The 13,977-nt window shown below is 39.3% G+C and overlaps 2 protein-coding genes across 2 annotated transcripts; both read left to right on the top strand.

The window, feature by feature from the left end:
- The first annotated feature begins 71 nt into the window (after window positions 1-71).
- grinab (glutamate receptor, ionotropic, N-methyl D-aspartate-associated protein 1b (glutamate binding)) lies at window positions 72-7,326 on the top strand. The gene is made up of 7 exons (XM_044117638.1): window positions 72-820; window positions 3,467-3,836; window positions 3,952-4,055; window positions 4,939-5,139; window positions 5,403-5,531; window positions 5,624-5,767; window positions 6,520-7,326. Exons 2-7 carry the CDS (start codon window positions 3,512-3,514, stop codon window positions 6,667-6,669), a joined length of 1,053 nt encoding a protein of 350 aa, XP_043973573.1. The 5' UTR covers window positions 72-820; window positions 3,467-3,511; the 3' UTR covers window positions 6,670-7,326.
- A 33-nt stretch (window positions 7,327-7,359) lies between these two features.
- On the top strand, window positions 7,360-11,073 carry LOC122831454 (speriolin-like protein). Its single transcript, XM_044117639.1, has 4 exons — window positions 7,360-7,585; window positions 10,073-10,273; window positions 10,354-10,478; window positions 10,679-11,073. The coding sequence occupies exons 1-4, from the start codon at window positions 7,426-7,428 to the stop codon at window positions 11,009-11,011; spliced, it is 819 nt and encodes a 272-aa protein (XP_043973574.1). The 5' UTR covers window positions 7,360-7,425; the 3' UTR covers window positions 11,012-11,073.
- Window positions 11,074-13,977: the final 2,904 nt, after the last annotated feature.

Genomic DNA, 13,977 nt, shown 5'->3' with positions numbered 1-13,977 from the left:
CAAACATTTTTAATAAAATTATTATGAACAGAATTATTTCATTTAAGCCCTTGATTAAAAATAATAATAAAAAAATTTAAAAATGGTCACAATAAAAGAAGAACACCTTTCAGTTCCAAATTGTAATTGTTTAAAAATGAGGCTGCAGCACTGCCACACATCTAACACCGTCTTATCATCCCTGTTCCCTGTTGTAAATAAAACGCTGTCTGCTCAACATATGGGGTCAATAAACTTTTGAGCGCTTTACTTTCGATTCCCTTGACGCATTTCAGGCGGGGCAAAAGCCAGTTTACAGTTAACACACTAACAGACCATGCTACATTCATGTCAAATAGAAATAATTATTGCTGTGTACGTTTCTTATTTTAATAACATGCAAAGAAAGCGTTTGCTTTATTTTGTAAATGTAGACATAGAAATTAGCGTATATTTTAACAAACTATTTGGTAACAAGTTGATTTCCCCAGAAATATAGGGAATATGAGCCCATCTACTGAAAAAAATAATTCTTATTCCTTAACAATCCAAAATGCATAAAATGACTAGCAGTTTTCTAATCCGGTACATTTTAAGTTACCTGAGTACCGTTTGCCCAATAACATAGCAAGTATAAAGAAGCTAATGCACTTGAATTGTTAATGTTCTGGTGATAGTTCCCATATTTCCTATTTTCTCAGGGTAGGGTTAATGCAGCAGCTTTCACATAGAGGAGCTGAAGCGGAAGTTTCTCACCGTCAACTGGACAGTTTTCAGGGAACTAGTAATCTGGAAAACAAATTGTCAGTCTTAGTGGAACAAAGTTTGCATTCCCTTCAGTGTAAGTGCTCTTTTACTAACTCTACTTTTTTTGTTTCAGGAAGTAAGCTTTACAGGTTGTTTTTCTTGTGGACAAAAACGGGTATAAATGAGAGGAAAACCGAATACAGAAACTCGCTGAAATGCATTTCTATTAATTTCTGTCAACTGAACTCGTGTTTTGTTGCTTTTAAAGGTAAAGGTCATACATTGACGTGAGAGTGAAATCAATTTATCTATTCTAATGTAAAAGCCCTTAAATAATCATGGCGGATGTTTAAAACTCTGTGTAAAATTTGTATTTAACTTGATTTTTAAGCTTTAATTTAGGGAGTGTTATAATGTTACAAAGGACAGACCACATGTTCAACTGCTGGGGACTGTTTCGATTACGGATTTTGCCTTTTGCAGGTGTTGTGTCCATTCAAGTCTCCCCTTCAATATGAGTTTTCCGCTAGCTGCGTTTCTACACGGTGTTTTACGGCCGCATTTTAACTCTATGGTTAAATTTAAGCCACCTGCTACAATGGAAAACAACTGTTTAAATAATTTTTTTTGCTCACTAATTGTGTCTAAAAAGGTATTTCTTGACACTTCATGAATAACATTCTTTGCTGCTTCAAGGCGGGGTCTCCTCCCGGAAACTGAAAGGGGTGAATGGGAATGACGTTACTCAACGTGGTGACGCACCGAAAATAAGAAATATTACAATATTAATATTTGTTGAGACAAATTTTGTTGAATTCTTGTGAATCACAAGGTCTCCCATTGAGTGTCATGAGGGCCACTGGTGTCCACCTCGTTTTGAGGTTTCACAGTGGGTCCCTTAGCTGTCAAATTGATATTTGGAAAAGTTGTGATTAGTTTTATTTTTATAAAGGTAGAGGTGGAAATAGTACAAAAATAATGTGCTCAAGTAAGAGTATACTTTGATCAAATTGAACAGAAATACAGGTAAAGTTACCATTTTAAAATGTCACTCAAATTAAAGTAAAAAGTACATCATCGAAATTTTACTTAAAGTAAAAGTTACTTACTTTTTTGTGAGCAGAATAATTTTTTGCTCATTATTTTCACAATGAAAAAGAGGAATATTGGCCTTGTGTTCACCTGGAAGTTGTTTGTTTTCTTTTCCTGTGTTTTTTACTATGTCCATAAAACATTTCCGGCATTTTTCACAGTATTATTTTTCCAAATGCATGTTGTCACTGTTGAGCAAAACGAACACAAAGGCCTGCTTTGCGTTTTCAACAACTTGATAATCCCCAAATGTTCTGTAGACTGGTGACACAAAATTTGAACTTTTTTAGAGGGAGAGGTCATTGACGACACATCTGATGAAAACCAGCATTGCCGAAAAAGAAACATCAGACAGAGGTGGTAGTGTGATTGGTTGCTTTGTGGGTGACATTCAAATGACACACTTTATTCAGGTAGTCTTTATCTCATCTTGACATTTGTTTGATCAGAAGCATTGTGAATTTACAAATACTGCGCAGTAGAAAAAGCTTTTTCCCAATATAAGCAGCTATTATTGCCCCTAATATTGTTTTTTCTTTCTTTTAAGCTTCACATTTTTTAAGTTTTGTAGGGATACGTTGGTTTCCATGGTAAATTGTTTTTGTGTGTGTCAAAGGCCAGCATCTGGAATGTAAAATATATCAGAAATTTTTGTTTGATCTGGTATCTGTTTTAAACTCTGCGTATTTCTTGGTTTCTTTGTTGTTAATTTAAAAAAGGAAGCAAAAGAAGAGACTGGGTGGGTAGTTATTCATCTGTCATCTCCTTCTTCATGTGCAACACAAATCTTCCGAAAACACACCGTGAGAATTTCTAACATGAGTCACATCATTGTTGATTTCAGTATCAATACCTTTTTGTGTTTGTTTTTCCAATTTGTTTCTCAACAACAGCATTAAATATTAATATTACTGGTAAAAAAGGAGGTAGTTGCAGAGGTACTTCATATTTTTCTTATTGTAATATATTTTAGAATGATTAATTTTGTTTGTTTGCATATACCTTACCTATTTTTGTGTCAAGCTGTGTTGCATTGAAATCTATCATTCAAAGATGCTTGATGTATTCATTTGTTTGATTAGCCATTAATGTATATTGTGCTTTTCTGGTAACAACTTTTCAGTTTATGGCATTTGATTCCTGATCGGTTCAGCAATTTAAAAAAAATACTTCAACTGTACCAGTTTTAAAATGGCCAATGACCTTTTTTTGTATATACTTTATTTAATTATTCAACCAGGTGAGTTATTAGGAATCAATCCTGATTTACAATAAACACAAATATGTTGAGTGGTTTTGAGTAAGAATAGTAAAGTTTGTTACATTGAATGATTATGGGGTTTTTTTTGTTTTGTTTTTTAACTAATTGTCTAATATACAAATTTTACTTGAATGCACCATAAGGCTTCCTTTCTTGGCCGTAAAATACAGTGTACGAGCGCAGCGGGTGTCATGGCAGGACAAACGCATCTATACTGGAACTCGATAGGTCTCAACACCGGAAATGGTGCTTGTCACGTGACTTCGGGTTTTTTTTTCTGTTGTTTTTTTTTTTGTGGGTATCTTCAACCCATCATCGTCGTCTTATCATCGGCTCGCCATAACAGTATTTTCTGTTTTTCTCCGTTACATTATTTTTTATCTCCAGTTTTTCTTCGCACCTGTCATCCTCTACTCCCGATCTAAAGCAAGGATGACCACCGAGAAGGCCGATTACACTCCCGTGGTGGTGGGCACATCTTACCCTCCTGTCCTCGATCAGCCTAATTTTCCTGCCGCGTTTGGCGTCACTGTACCGGACCCGGAGGTGCACGGCGGAGCCATCCTTGCCCCTGGCGGCCTGCCGTACCCTCCTCCACCGGTCGCCTTCGCCCCCGTCATCCCCGGAGCCTACGGGATGACAGTGAAGCCACAAGATGGAACCTCAGGTTATGTCAATCCCAATTACCCAGGTTATCCAGAAAATGCCCCGCCGTATTCTCCACCTGCCCCGGGCTTTGTTGACAGCTATAGTGGTGGTGAGTGTTTCTACACTTTTAGTAACACTGATTCTGATGATGGTATGGATTTATCAATTAGATTATTATAATTTTTTATTTATTTATTTATTTATTTATTTTTTTGTCATTTTAGGTAATCCTTACCTCAGTGAGGAAGCTCCTCCACCCTTCAATGACAATCAAGACTTTGATTTTGGATTAGACAACAAGAGCATAAGAAGGGCCTTTATTAGAAAGGTAAGACAATGAGATAAAACTAATCTTAAATCACAAAACTTACACCAGATAATCATTTCCTTCCAACACTAAATATTATGGTTGATTCTCATTTTTTGCAGAATAATTAGGACAGTTGTACTTTTTCATCTTATTTAATCCCAAGCCAACATTTCAAAGGTCAGGGTTAGCTTGCTCTTTTGTTTGCACCTTTTGAGCACATCTGGATTCCAAGAGTCATCTTCAGAAGTTTTGTCGCTTTCCACCCTCAATTCTCTGTTGTGTAAATGGAAGACATTGTCATATTTTCTGTGTTTATTCATCAGACATTTTCCCAGGGCAGACAGCTTTTTGTCCGTGCTCTACATTTTAATTTAACAGAGTGATATGGTAATGTAAAATAGATACGAGTTGGTTGCACAGTCAAAGTTAAAAAGTAACCGTTTCAAAGCTGTTCCAATTTTCCATCGTTTTGTTCTCATGGTTTAAAGCCCATTTTATGTGACGTCAATAAACATCACATCAAATGGGCTTGATGGGATGTTGGAGAGGCAGCATGTACTTCTCCCACATGCTGCTGTGCACTAATTGTCAGCTGGGTGAAAATAAAACCAAGAAAAATTAATTCAGCTGTGTGGAAAGACTGACGTAGACAATCGTTGTGTGTAAATTAAAGGAAAGGATGACTCTTAATAATGTAGCTATAGTTAGCAAACTTCGCACAACATGTCTCCTTAAAAGCAGTGTATTCATTTTGAAAAATTTATTCCAGTGCTACTGGATACTATGATAATATGCAGTTATGGCATCATTGTGGAAAATTGTAATGACAAAATTGATTGTAATTCTGTCTCGGTTCCCTAGCTGACCGTCTCTCCTAATGTGTTCTTGTTTTTCCCTGCAGGTGTACTTGGTGCTAACCGCTCAGCTCATGGTGACATTCGGATTTGTGGCTGTTTTCACCTTTGTACACCAAGTGAGAAGTTTTGTTATAAAATACGTCTGGACGTACTTCTTGTCCTACGGAGTGTTTTTGGCGTCGGTTTTGGCGATCACCTGCTGCGGAAACCTCCGCCGAAGACACCCCTGGAATCTGGTGGCATTGGTAAGACAAACTGATTTTCACAATAGGAAACGCATGAGGGAAGTGAGGAGGTTTCGGCACAGGAAATTGCGTGGTTGTGTCATGATGATTTCAGGGCTGCTTCTGCCTTCTGGGGGAGAAAAGTTGCAGGTGGAGTTGACTTCTTCATAAAAGATTAGTTTAGGCCACAATCTAATGAAATGATAGATGAAGCAGTATTTCTATTTTACTCCTAAAATGATGTCTGGATCAATGCTGTTGTGCCGCTTTTGTCTGGTTTCCAGTCCGTCCTGACTCTCAGCATGTCCTACATGGTGGGTACCATCGCCAGCTTCCACGAAACCCAGGCCGTGATCATGGCGGTGGGAATCACTGCCTTCGTTTGCTTTACGGTGGTCATTTTCTCCATGCAGGTTCGTGTCCCTCAGCATCCCCATTTGTGAGTTATGTACTCTCGCAGAGAAATTGCAGTGCTGTGATTGCTAATCTTATTTGTGGCCCACAGACCAAGTATGACTTCACTTCCTGTTACGGCGTGCTTTTTGTTTGTTTGCTGGTCCTGATTTTCTTCAGCTTACTCTGCATCATCCTGCAAAACAACATCTTGCAGATTGTCTACGCTGGACTGGGAGCTTTGCTCTTCACAGCAGTGAGTCCTTTGTTTTCTCACACATTCATACTAAATAAGAAGCATCTAGTCCTCTGTTTTATGGCTGTTTGGTGCTACTGGTTAGCCAACCTTCTGCTGAAAGAAATCAGATTTTATTATTTATGTTATGCTGGTTTTGATTGTACAACGTAGGTCAGCCATTCTCCACTCATTTCAGAACTGATGGCTGTTTTAGGTTTGTGCATTCATATTTAACTTTAAAACCAAACAAATCTCGAAATACTTTTAAAAAACATTTTGTAAGCATAATTTCTACTTTCAGTAGATTATTTGAAGCAACTGTTCAGTGTTTTCAGTTTCCAACCATAAATAGCTGGTGCAGAAACCTGGAACTAAAAGCTGTGTATACTTCATTTTACCTCTGCAATGTTTTATGCTTTTGCAGTTTTTGTCTTTTTGGGAAATAAAACTACCTTCATTCACTCAGTCATAGATAAAGATCATTTTACTCATTCGCCATTTTGATTCTTTGTGGTTTTGACCATTTAATTCCAAACATTTGAGGGTACCAAAAGGTCTACGGTGTTCCCTAATAAGGAAATGTGATGATATGACTTACATAAAAAATATTTATTAATAAGGAAATGTTATTTATAGATATCTGCCAGCAGGACGTGTCTTCCCTTCATTTTTGTTTGATCAGAAACAAAAATATATAGTTAGATTTTGACATGTTTAGATAAGCGACATGAAATTGTCTGACTGGCATTGAACTTCTGTGTGCCTTTCAGTTCCTGGCTGTGGACACTCAGATGCTGCTTGGCAACAAGGAGCTCGCTCTGAGCCCAGAGGAATATGTCTTTGCTGCTCTCAACCTGTACACAGACATCATCAACATCTTCCTCTACATTCTCGCTCTCGTCGGAAGAGCCCGAGGCTGAGCGGAGGGAGTGTCCGACAGCGATTAAAGCAGAACATTATTTGGAATTTGCATAAAGAACGAAGTTTCCATAATCAAAGCTTTTGACTTGCTTTCTAGTGTGTATTCAACATATGGTTAAAGGCTGCTTTTGGTTCATCCAGTGTAAACGCTTCTCTTTAAGTGATACTGTCAGTAGTGTTTTGTTGAACTTATTTTAAAATCATGTTTTTGTTTATGGGGAGATTTGATGAAAGCTCAGCTGGTGAGCATCTAATGAGGCTTTCACATTTAAGGAGTGTAGATAGGTCAGTGTGCTTGATGCAGTTTTCCTCTGGTATGACTGTATGATGATGTCTAAAACGATTTAGTCACCAACCAAAGACCATAAAATCATAATCAATCAGATCAAGGTTGATGTTTTGCTGAAGCTGTCAGTAGGAGTGCGAAGGGCTAAATTGGCAAAATTGTGAGAGCTGAGTCTCTGAGACCACAGCCTAATAAAAAAAACCTTATTGAAAAGTGACTACAAAGTGGTCGTTGTGAAATATTTCTCTTGTTTTTTCCAAAGTACTGTTTGAAATTCTATACTGTTTTCACTATGGTCTAAAGTCTTAAGTACTTTTGTAAACCTGATGTCTGTTCTTTATATGGAATAAAGTTTAAAAAATGCCTTCTACCAGAGCTTGTAATTATGTTTTGATTCAAAATGTCCTTGGAGATTCAGCTGTGCTTTGAGCAGTTTTGGGTGCTCAGCTTTGTGTCCTAGAGCCTCAGGATGAGTCTAGAACAAGCTGCTGCAGCCTTGCTGGTCAAAAACGATCAACTTAAGCGGGAAGTTGAACACTTGAGATCTATAGTTAACATGCTCCAGGAAAACCAGATGCTCACATCCAGGACGTACAGCAGCAGCGATTCCACGCGGACTGATTTGACAGGTAAGGTGTTCCTCTTTTGCCGCCAGGTGGCAGTCTTGGCTTCCTCCAGAATGGGTGGTTTCAATCCCTAATGTTTTAATTGTGTAGTGGCACGTTTTATTTCAAATTGAAACATAGCATGGCTGTTTGATGAAGTAATAACAAGACAGTAAATTGCAGTTTTAATGTGTTTGATGCTATGAAGCATGATCAAAACTATTAGTATTGACCTAAAAAAAAAAGCTGTTTCTTGGCAACACGAAATTTATTTATTCCTTTTCCTAGTACAAATTGTCTAAAACGTTTTTGTTTTTTTTGTTTTTTTTTACAAATATTTAATTTACCATCAAGGCAGCAAAAAATGCCTACAGTCAAAAGATCCAAGGTTTCTTACATGATGCCAGCAACACCAGACAACTGTGGCGCAGCATCCAGTCTCTGACTGACTATAAAACCATCCTGCCAAAATAACATTAGTTTCCTTAATGAGCTCAACAACTTCTTTGGAAGATTTGAAGCCTTAAATAAAACTCCTGCAAGGAAAGCTACCCCTCACCCTGATGGACAAACCCTCAAGTTCGAAACATCTGCTGTGCAAAAATCGCTGGGGAAGGTCAACATACAAAAAGCTGCAGGTCCTGACAACATTCCAGCAAGGCTGATCAAAGAATGTGCAGACCAGCTAGCCCCTGTGCTCACAGACATTTTCAATACTTCTCTGCACCAGACCATTGTCCCCTCATGTTTTAAGTCAGCTATTATTATTCCAGTGCCCAACAAACCAACCATCACATGTCTGAATGACTTGTGACCCGTTGCATTAACATCTATCATCATCTATCAGCTTTGAGAGAGTGGTATACTAAAGCCTCCATCATTTGACCCATTCCAGTTTGCATACAAACCTAACCGCTCGACTGAAGATTTCATCTCCACTGCTCTTCATCTGAGCCTGGTACATGTGGAGAAAAGAAACACCCATGTACGGATGCTGTTTTTGGACTTCAACTCAGCATTTAATACGATCATTCCCCAGGATTTGGTATGCAAACTGGTCTCCCTGGGCTTCAACCCTCCACTGTGTAACTGGCTGCTGGACTTCCTCACCGACTTCAACAATGAAGTGAACAACAGAAATAAGGCACAACGTCTTGTGGACTAGCGCAGATCATGCTCCTGAACGTTGACGAGACAAAAGAAATCATTGTCGACTTCAGAAGGTCTTGACCGAACCACACACCACTCATTAAAGACAGAGCAGTGGAGATCATTAGAAGCACTGAGTTCCAGGGGGTTCACATTACAGACAACCTCACCTGGACAACTCACGTCACTTCACTGGTGAAAAAGGCACAACAGCGCCTACGCTTTCTGAGACGAATGAAAAGAGTTTCCTTCCTGCCTCCCATCCTCTCCACCTTCTACTGAGGAATCATTGACAGCCTGCTGACCAGCAGTATCTCCATCTGGTCTGGGACCTGCAAGGCCTCAGATTGGAAGTCTCTGTGAAGAGCGGTGAAGACAGCGGAGAGGATCAATGGGACTCCACTCCCCCCTAGCCATACCATTTCACACAGATGCTGCTTAGCCAGAGCAATCCAGATCCTCTCTGATTCCACCCATCCTCTCCATGTCTGTTCATCCGGTTGGCATCTGGCAGGAGATTCCGTAGCATCCGCTGCAGAACAGCCAGACTCAGAAATAGCTGTCTCCCACTGGCCATCAGATTACTCTACAATCCCATCACTAAAACTGTCTGAGTCTGCTTGAAAATTCTAATTTATATATTTTTAGCAATACATTATTATTTGTTTATTATGTAATTATAGGCACACTTGTGTTTCTGTGTACGCTCCGGTGGCCAAGCAATGACATTTCATTGCCAATTTTACTTATGTTTCTTTGAGCAATGACAAGTCTAAGTCTAAATTTACCATAAGATGGATATTTAGATGGTCATAGGCAAACCTACAATTAACCAGATTATTGTCTCATTTGTGTCTAAAGCAACCTCTTTCCATAATCTTAAATGCTGCCCATCCATTTTCTTCAGGTGTATTGTGTCCTGTGCAAACATAGCACAGGACACAATACATATAGTTTTGTGTTTTGGGCAACACAGGAAGCTACAACAACAACTTTCATTTGTCAAAAAAAAAGAACTTTTTTAAGGTTCTTCTAAAAATCATTATCAGGATTTTTAGTAATAACTTTTATTTTTAACAGAACTAAATATTAGTTTGTTAAACTGTTTTATATCAGCTATGGAAGTGATTTAAAGACTATTTTTAAAGACTTCAGGCCTGATTCTGTTCTAACACTTCATTGATTTACATGTTCCCTTAATTGAATCTTGGGTTTTGCAGGAGTCTTTCTAGTTGTAGATTTCTTAAGACCACCTACACACAGGCAAATTAAACTGATAAACTTAGACAGAGTACATCTAACCATGCCCACACATGCCTCTGTTTGAAAACTTATCAAATTTTGGTTATTTCTTAACTCTAGGATCTAAGCAGTCAGACCGGCGGCACAGCAGCATTGATGAGCGACAGTTCATGAGAGACCTCCATCAGAACACATCCAACAGGAATTTCAGAACATCGTCTCCTGTCAACTTCAGATCGTTCCTCCAAAGTTCGGTGGTGAAAAATGCTGAAGAGGCACAAGATCTTCAGAGCCAGGCTGATGTTTTTCCTTCTGCCTTAGGTCTCACCTTTTACTGTGATTTTAAAGCAATAGTTGTATGTTTTTTGCATATTTTTTTTTAGTAAATTATTTATTTTCAGGTAATGAAAGGCTGCTTGGTGAGATTGCCTATCAGCTGGATAGGAGGATCCTGTCCTATGTGTTCCAGGCTCATCCGAGGCTCTATGGTTTCATACTCCTTAACATACCTCAGAGGATTATCGAGGTAACACCTGTCTCAGTGAGAAACCCACAGCCTACAGGGGAATTTCTTATGATCAAGTTCAGCTATGAGTGAAAGTAAAAGGTTTTTATTTCGCTCAAAAACGCCCCCATTTCACTACATTTTGAAAGTCAGCGCAGACTGAGAAATGGCCATAATAAAGATCAAGCAGGAAGTAATGGATCTTCCTTCCTCTCTTGCAGGTGAGCACACATCCTCTGACAGGGCATGTAGACGAGGCGTATCAGCTCCATCTCTCAAAAAGGTACACACACCTCATGGAGTCGCTTGGAAAGCTGGGCTACAAATTTGCTCTCCATGCTCCTTTTTGTGAGTTTATTGTCAATTCATACGGAATCCTAAAGGAGAGGCCGAGGAAAGGCAGCAGCCTATGGGTTCAGTACAACAACCCAGATTTTCTGATAAAGATAATAGAGAATATTGCTCCACAAAGACTGCAGAAAGACATGCTGCTGGTGCTTTCCTGCCTCTGCTACTTGTCAACAAAGGACAAAAAGCCCCTCCTTGCGTGGTAATAATCACCTGACTCTGTGAAAATGTAAACCTTTGTGAAATAAATGGTGAGATTTGAGAAATACTGTATTGATATTTTAGTTTGCAGAAAGAATACATTTGCCTCACTACAGCACAAATAATCTTCATTTCTACAGATCATTTCTTCTTCAATTTTTCTTTATCTTAACTAAATCAGATATCTCAGAATTCACTGGCCTTTTTAAGGCCTTTTTATTGTCTGTTCTTCCCACACTAGTTAATATAACTTCAATTATCTATAGGCTTATTTATAAAAAATATAAAATGTAGTTGGCTTGAGATCTAATTGGACACTGTCCAATTTATGTGTGCACACATTTAATTATGTTAGGACTTCAGTTATTTCAGCCATGGGAGACAGAACTCATTTTAACCCCTTTCTTTATCTTGAGATCTCAGAAAAAGAAATTCATGAAAACAAATACTGCAGTTTTTACTCACAAATGTCACCTAATAAACTCAGTTGTCCAAAACTTCACAACATTTTACTCTATTTCAACATAACATCACAGTTGTTGTGCTGTCTTTAATTGTGTGTTAGTTCGTTAAATAGTACAGCCACCACGAGCATCCGGTAAAGAATGAGGAGAGTTTTCCAGTCTTGGGTTTTAATTGAGATGAGAGAGGTTCTACAAGAAATACAGAATACAACAAAATGAAAGCTGTTATTTCTGCTTGCTATAAATGGTTATTTCCAATTTGTCCACTAGATGGCAGCATGAGACTACAAATAAACCATAAAGCACATTATCACAATCTTAACTCTACTTTCCATACGTATTTAAACTGCACAGGTATACAAATGCTGCTCGAATACTGATTACACTTACTTTCATTCATTTACTCGCTCTCAGTCTCTCAAACAACAGCTCAGAACGATCTCCATCTTCTTCAACTTTCTGCTAACACTGAACGTGTGCTCTGATTATTAACTTGAGATTACTCTGAACCAATCACAGCAAACATTATTCAGAACCAATCATAGCGAACATTACTCAGGCGGCTTCCTGAACTCTTAAAGTGATACACACAGTTATATTAATTAGTCCATTTTCAACAGCCGCCCCCAAATTTGTCTTACAAATTTGAATAACAGAAAATGGAAATTCAAGTCATGTCCTTTCCTTATCAGTCTCTGGAATAGCTGGAAGACGCACAAGTCGTGCCACTGGTCTGATGTAAGTCTTGTCTTTAATTTGTATTTCAGCTGTTCGAACAGTTCCATCTGATCCTGGTAGAAGTTTTACCACCTTTCCAACAGGCCATAGTGCTCTGGGTAGTTGTTTGTCAACAATCATTACCACCGTTCCGAGTTGAAGGTTTTCTGTCTTAGTCAACCATTTCTGGCGCGACTGCAAGGTGGGCAAGTAACTTCTTATAAAATGATGCCAAAACTGTTCTGCAATCATCTGACTGCGCTTCCAGTGTTTCCTGGTTAACAGATCTGATTCAGGATAGATTACCTGTGGTAATGAAGCATCTCGCCGCCCCATTAGAAGGTAATTTGGCGTTACAGGATCCAAGTCTGTGATATCTGATGACACATAACCAAGTGGCTTGGAGTTTAGTACCCCCTCGACCTCGATGAGCACAGTTCTGAGAACTTCTTCAGTGACAGTCTGAGCTCCAAGGGATACTCTTAGTGCTGACTTGATTGATCGTGCTTCACGCTCCCAAACTCCCCGAAAATGAGGCGCACCAGGTGGGTTGAAGCTGAACCTTATCTGTTGTTTGGAGAGGTGGTCTTGAACTGAAGGACACATCTTCTGAAAGGCTTCATGTAGTTCTCGTTCACCTCCTTTGAAATTTGTCCCACAATCAGAGAGCAATTCTGCTGGTTTTCCTCGCCTTGATACAAAAGCTGAGAGCCATGAGGAATGAATCAGAGGTCATGTTCGTAAGGACGTCAATGTGAACTGCTCGTGTTGTGAGACACTTAAAAAGTATACCCCATCTCTTTTCATTTCTCCTGCCAATCTTAACAAGAAATGGTCCGAAACAATCAACTCCACATGAGTAAAAGGGTGGTTTTAAGAGGCGCAACCTTGCTGCCGGGAGATCAGCCATCTGAGGGAGCACTGGTGTTGCACGCCATTTTTGACAGAGTGGGCATTCTCGTTGAAGTCGCTTAACAGCTTCCCTTCCTTTAATGACCCAGTAGTGTCTGCGTAGTTCAGAAAACACTCTTTCCTGCCCTGGGTGATGGAGCTTATCATCAAACTGTTTAATGATAAGTTTAGTGACAGGATGGGTGCCATCTAACAATATAGGATGCTTTTCTTCTGTGTCCAGGTATTCACTATGTCTGAGACGTCCACCAACTCTGATCAGTTTGATCTCTGTATCATATTCTGGAGCCAGTTTAACAAGTCTACTTGAGGGTGGAACGGTTTTTCCTGCTTGCAGCAGCTGATAATCATCTGGAAAACAGTCCATTTGAGTCTGCTGTAAAATTGACAACTCTGCGTTCTTGTAGTCATCCACTGAGAGGTGATGTTGGGAAGAAGCCGCCCCATGAGCAGATATTGCGGTGCGTTCGATTAGTTCTTGAAAGGAACATACGTTATCCGCATCAGATATAGAATTCGATATCTGCATTGTGGCTCCACAGAAGGCTGCAACCTTCAATTCACACTCATCCACATCCCTCAATTCAGGAGGATTAGGCCAGTGGTCTGGTGAAAGCAAGAGGAAAGCTGGACCCTGACTCCACTTATTTGAGTTGATAAGGGACTCCAGAGATTTTCCGCGAGTGATGTCATCAGCCGGGTTATTAAGTGTATCTACATATCGCCAGGTCATAGAACCGGTGAGTTCTTGGATCTCAGCCACTCTGGTCCCGACAAAAACTTTATATCTGCATGAGTCTGACTGGATCCATTTCAGTACAGTTGTGGAGTCACACCAAAGTACGACTTGTTGTACTGGTATGGTCAACTCTGTGACT

Source organism: Gambusia affinis, linkage group LG05 (assembly GCF_019740435.1).
Source record: "Gambusia affinis linkage group LG05, SWU_Gaff_1.0, whole genome shotgun sequence".
Lineage (NCBI taxonomy): Eukaryota > Metazoa > Chordata > Actinopteri > Cyprinodontiformes > Poeciliidae > Gambusia > Gambusia affinis.
Note: the sequence above shows the minus strand (reverse complement) of the source record. Positions and strands in the feature narration are given on the sequence as shown.

What these genes read in the sequence shown, in the direction of transcription:
- grinab (XM_044117638.1), top strand. Translation starts at nt 3,512, where the DNA reads ATGACCACCGAGAAGGCCGATTACACTCCCGTGGTGGTGGGCACATCT. An exon ending in TGTTGACAGCTATAGTGGTG is followed by an intron (nt 3,837 to 3,951) that starts GTGAGTGTTTCT and finishes TTGTCATTTTAG; the next exon opens with GTAATCCTTACCTCAGTGAG. An exon ending in CCTGGAATCTGGTGGCATTG is followed by an intron (nt 5,140 to 5,402) that starts GTAAGACAAACT and finishes TCTGGTTTCCAG; the next exon opens with TCCGTCCTGACTCTCAGCAT.
- LOC122831454 (XM_044117639.1), top strand. Translation starts at nt 7,426, where the DNA reads ATGAGTCTAGAACAAGCTGCTGCAGCCTTGCTGGTCAAAAACGATCAA. An exon ending in CACGCGGACTGATTTGACAG is followed by an intron (nt 7,586 to 10,072) that starts GTAAGGTGTTCC and finishes TCTTAACTCTAG; the next exon opens with GATCTAAGCAGTCAGACCGG. An exon ending in TACCTCAGAGGATTATCGAG is followed by an intron (nt 10,479 to 10,678) that starts GTAACACCTGTC and finishes CCTCTCTTGCAG; the next exon opens with GTGAGCACACATCCTCTGAC.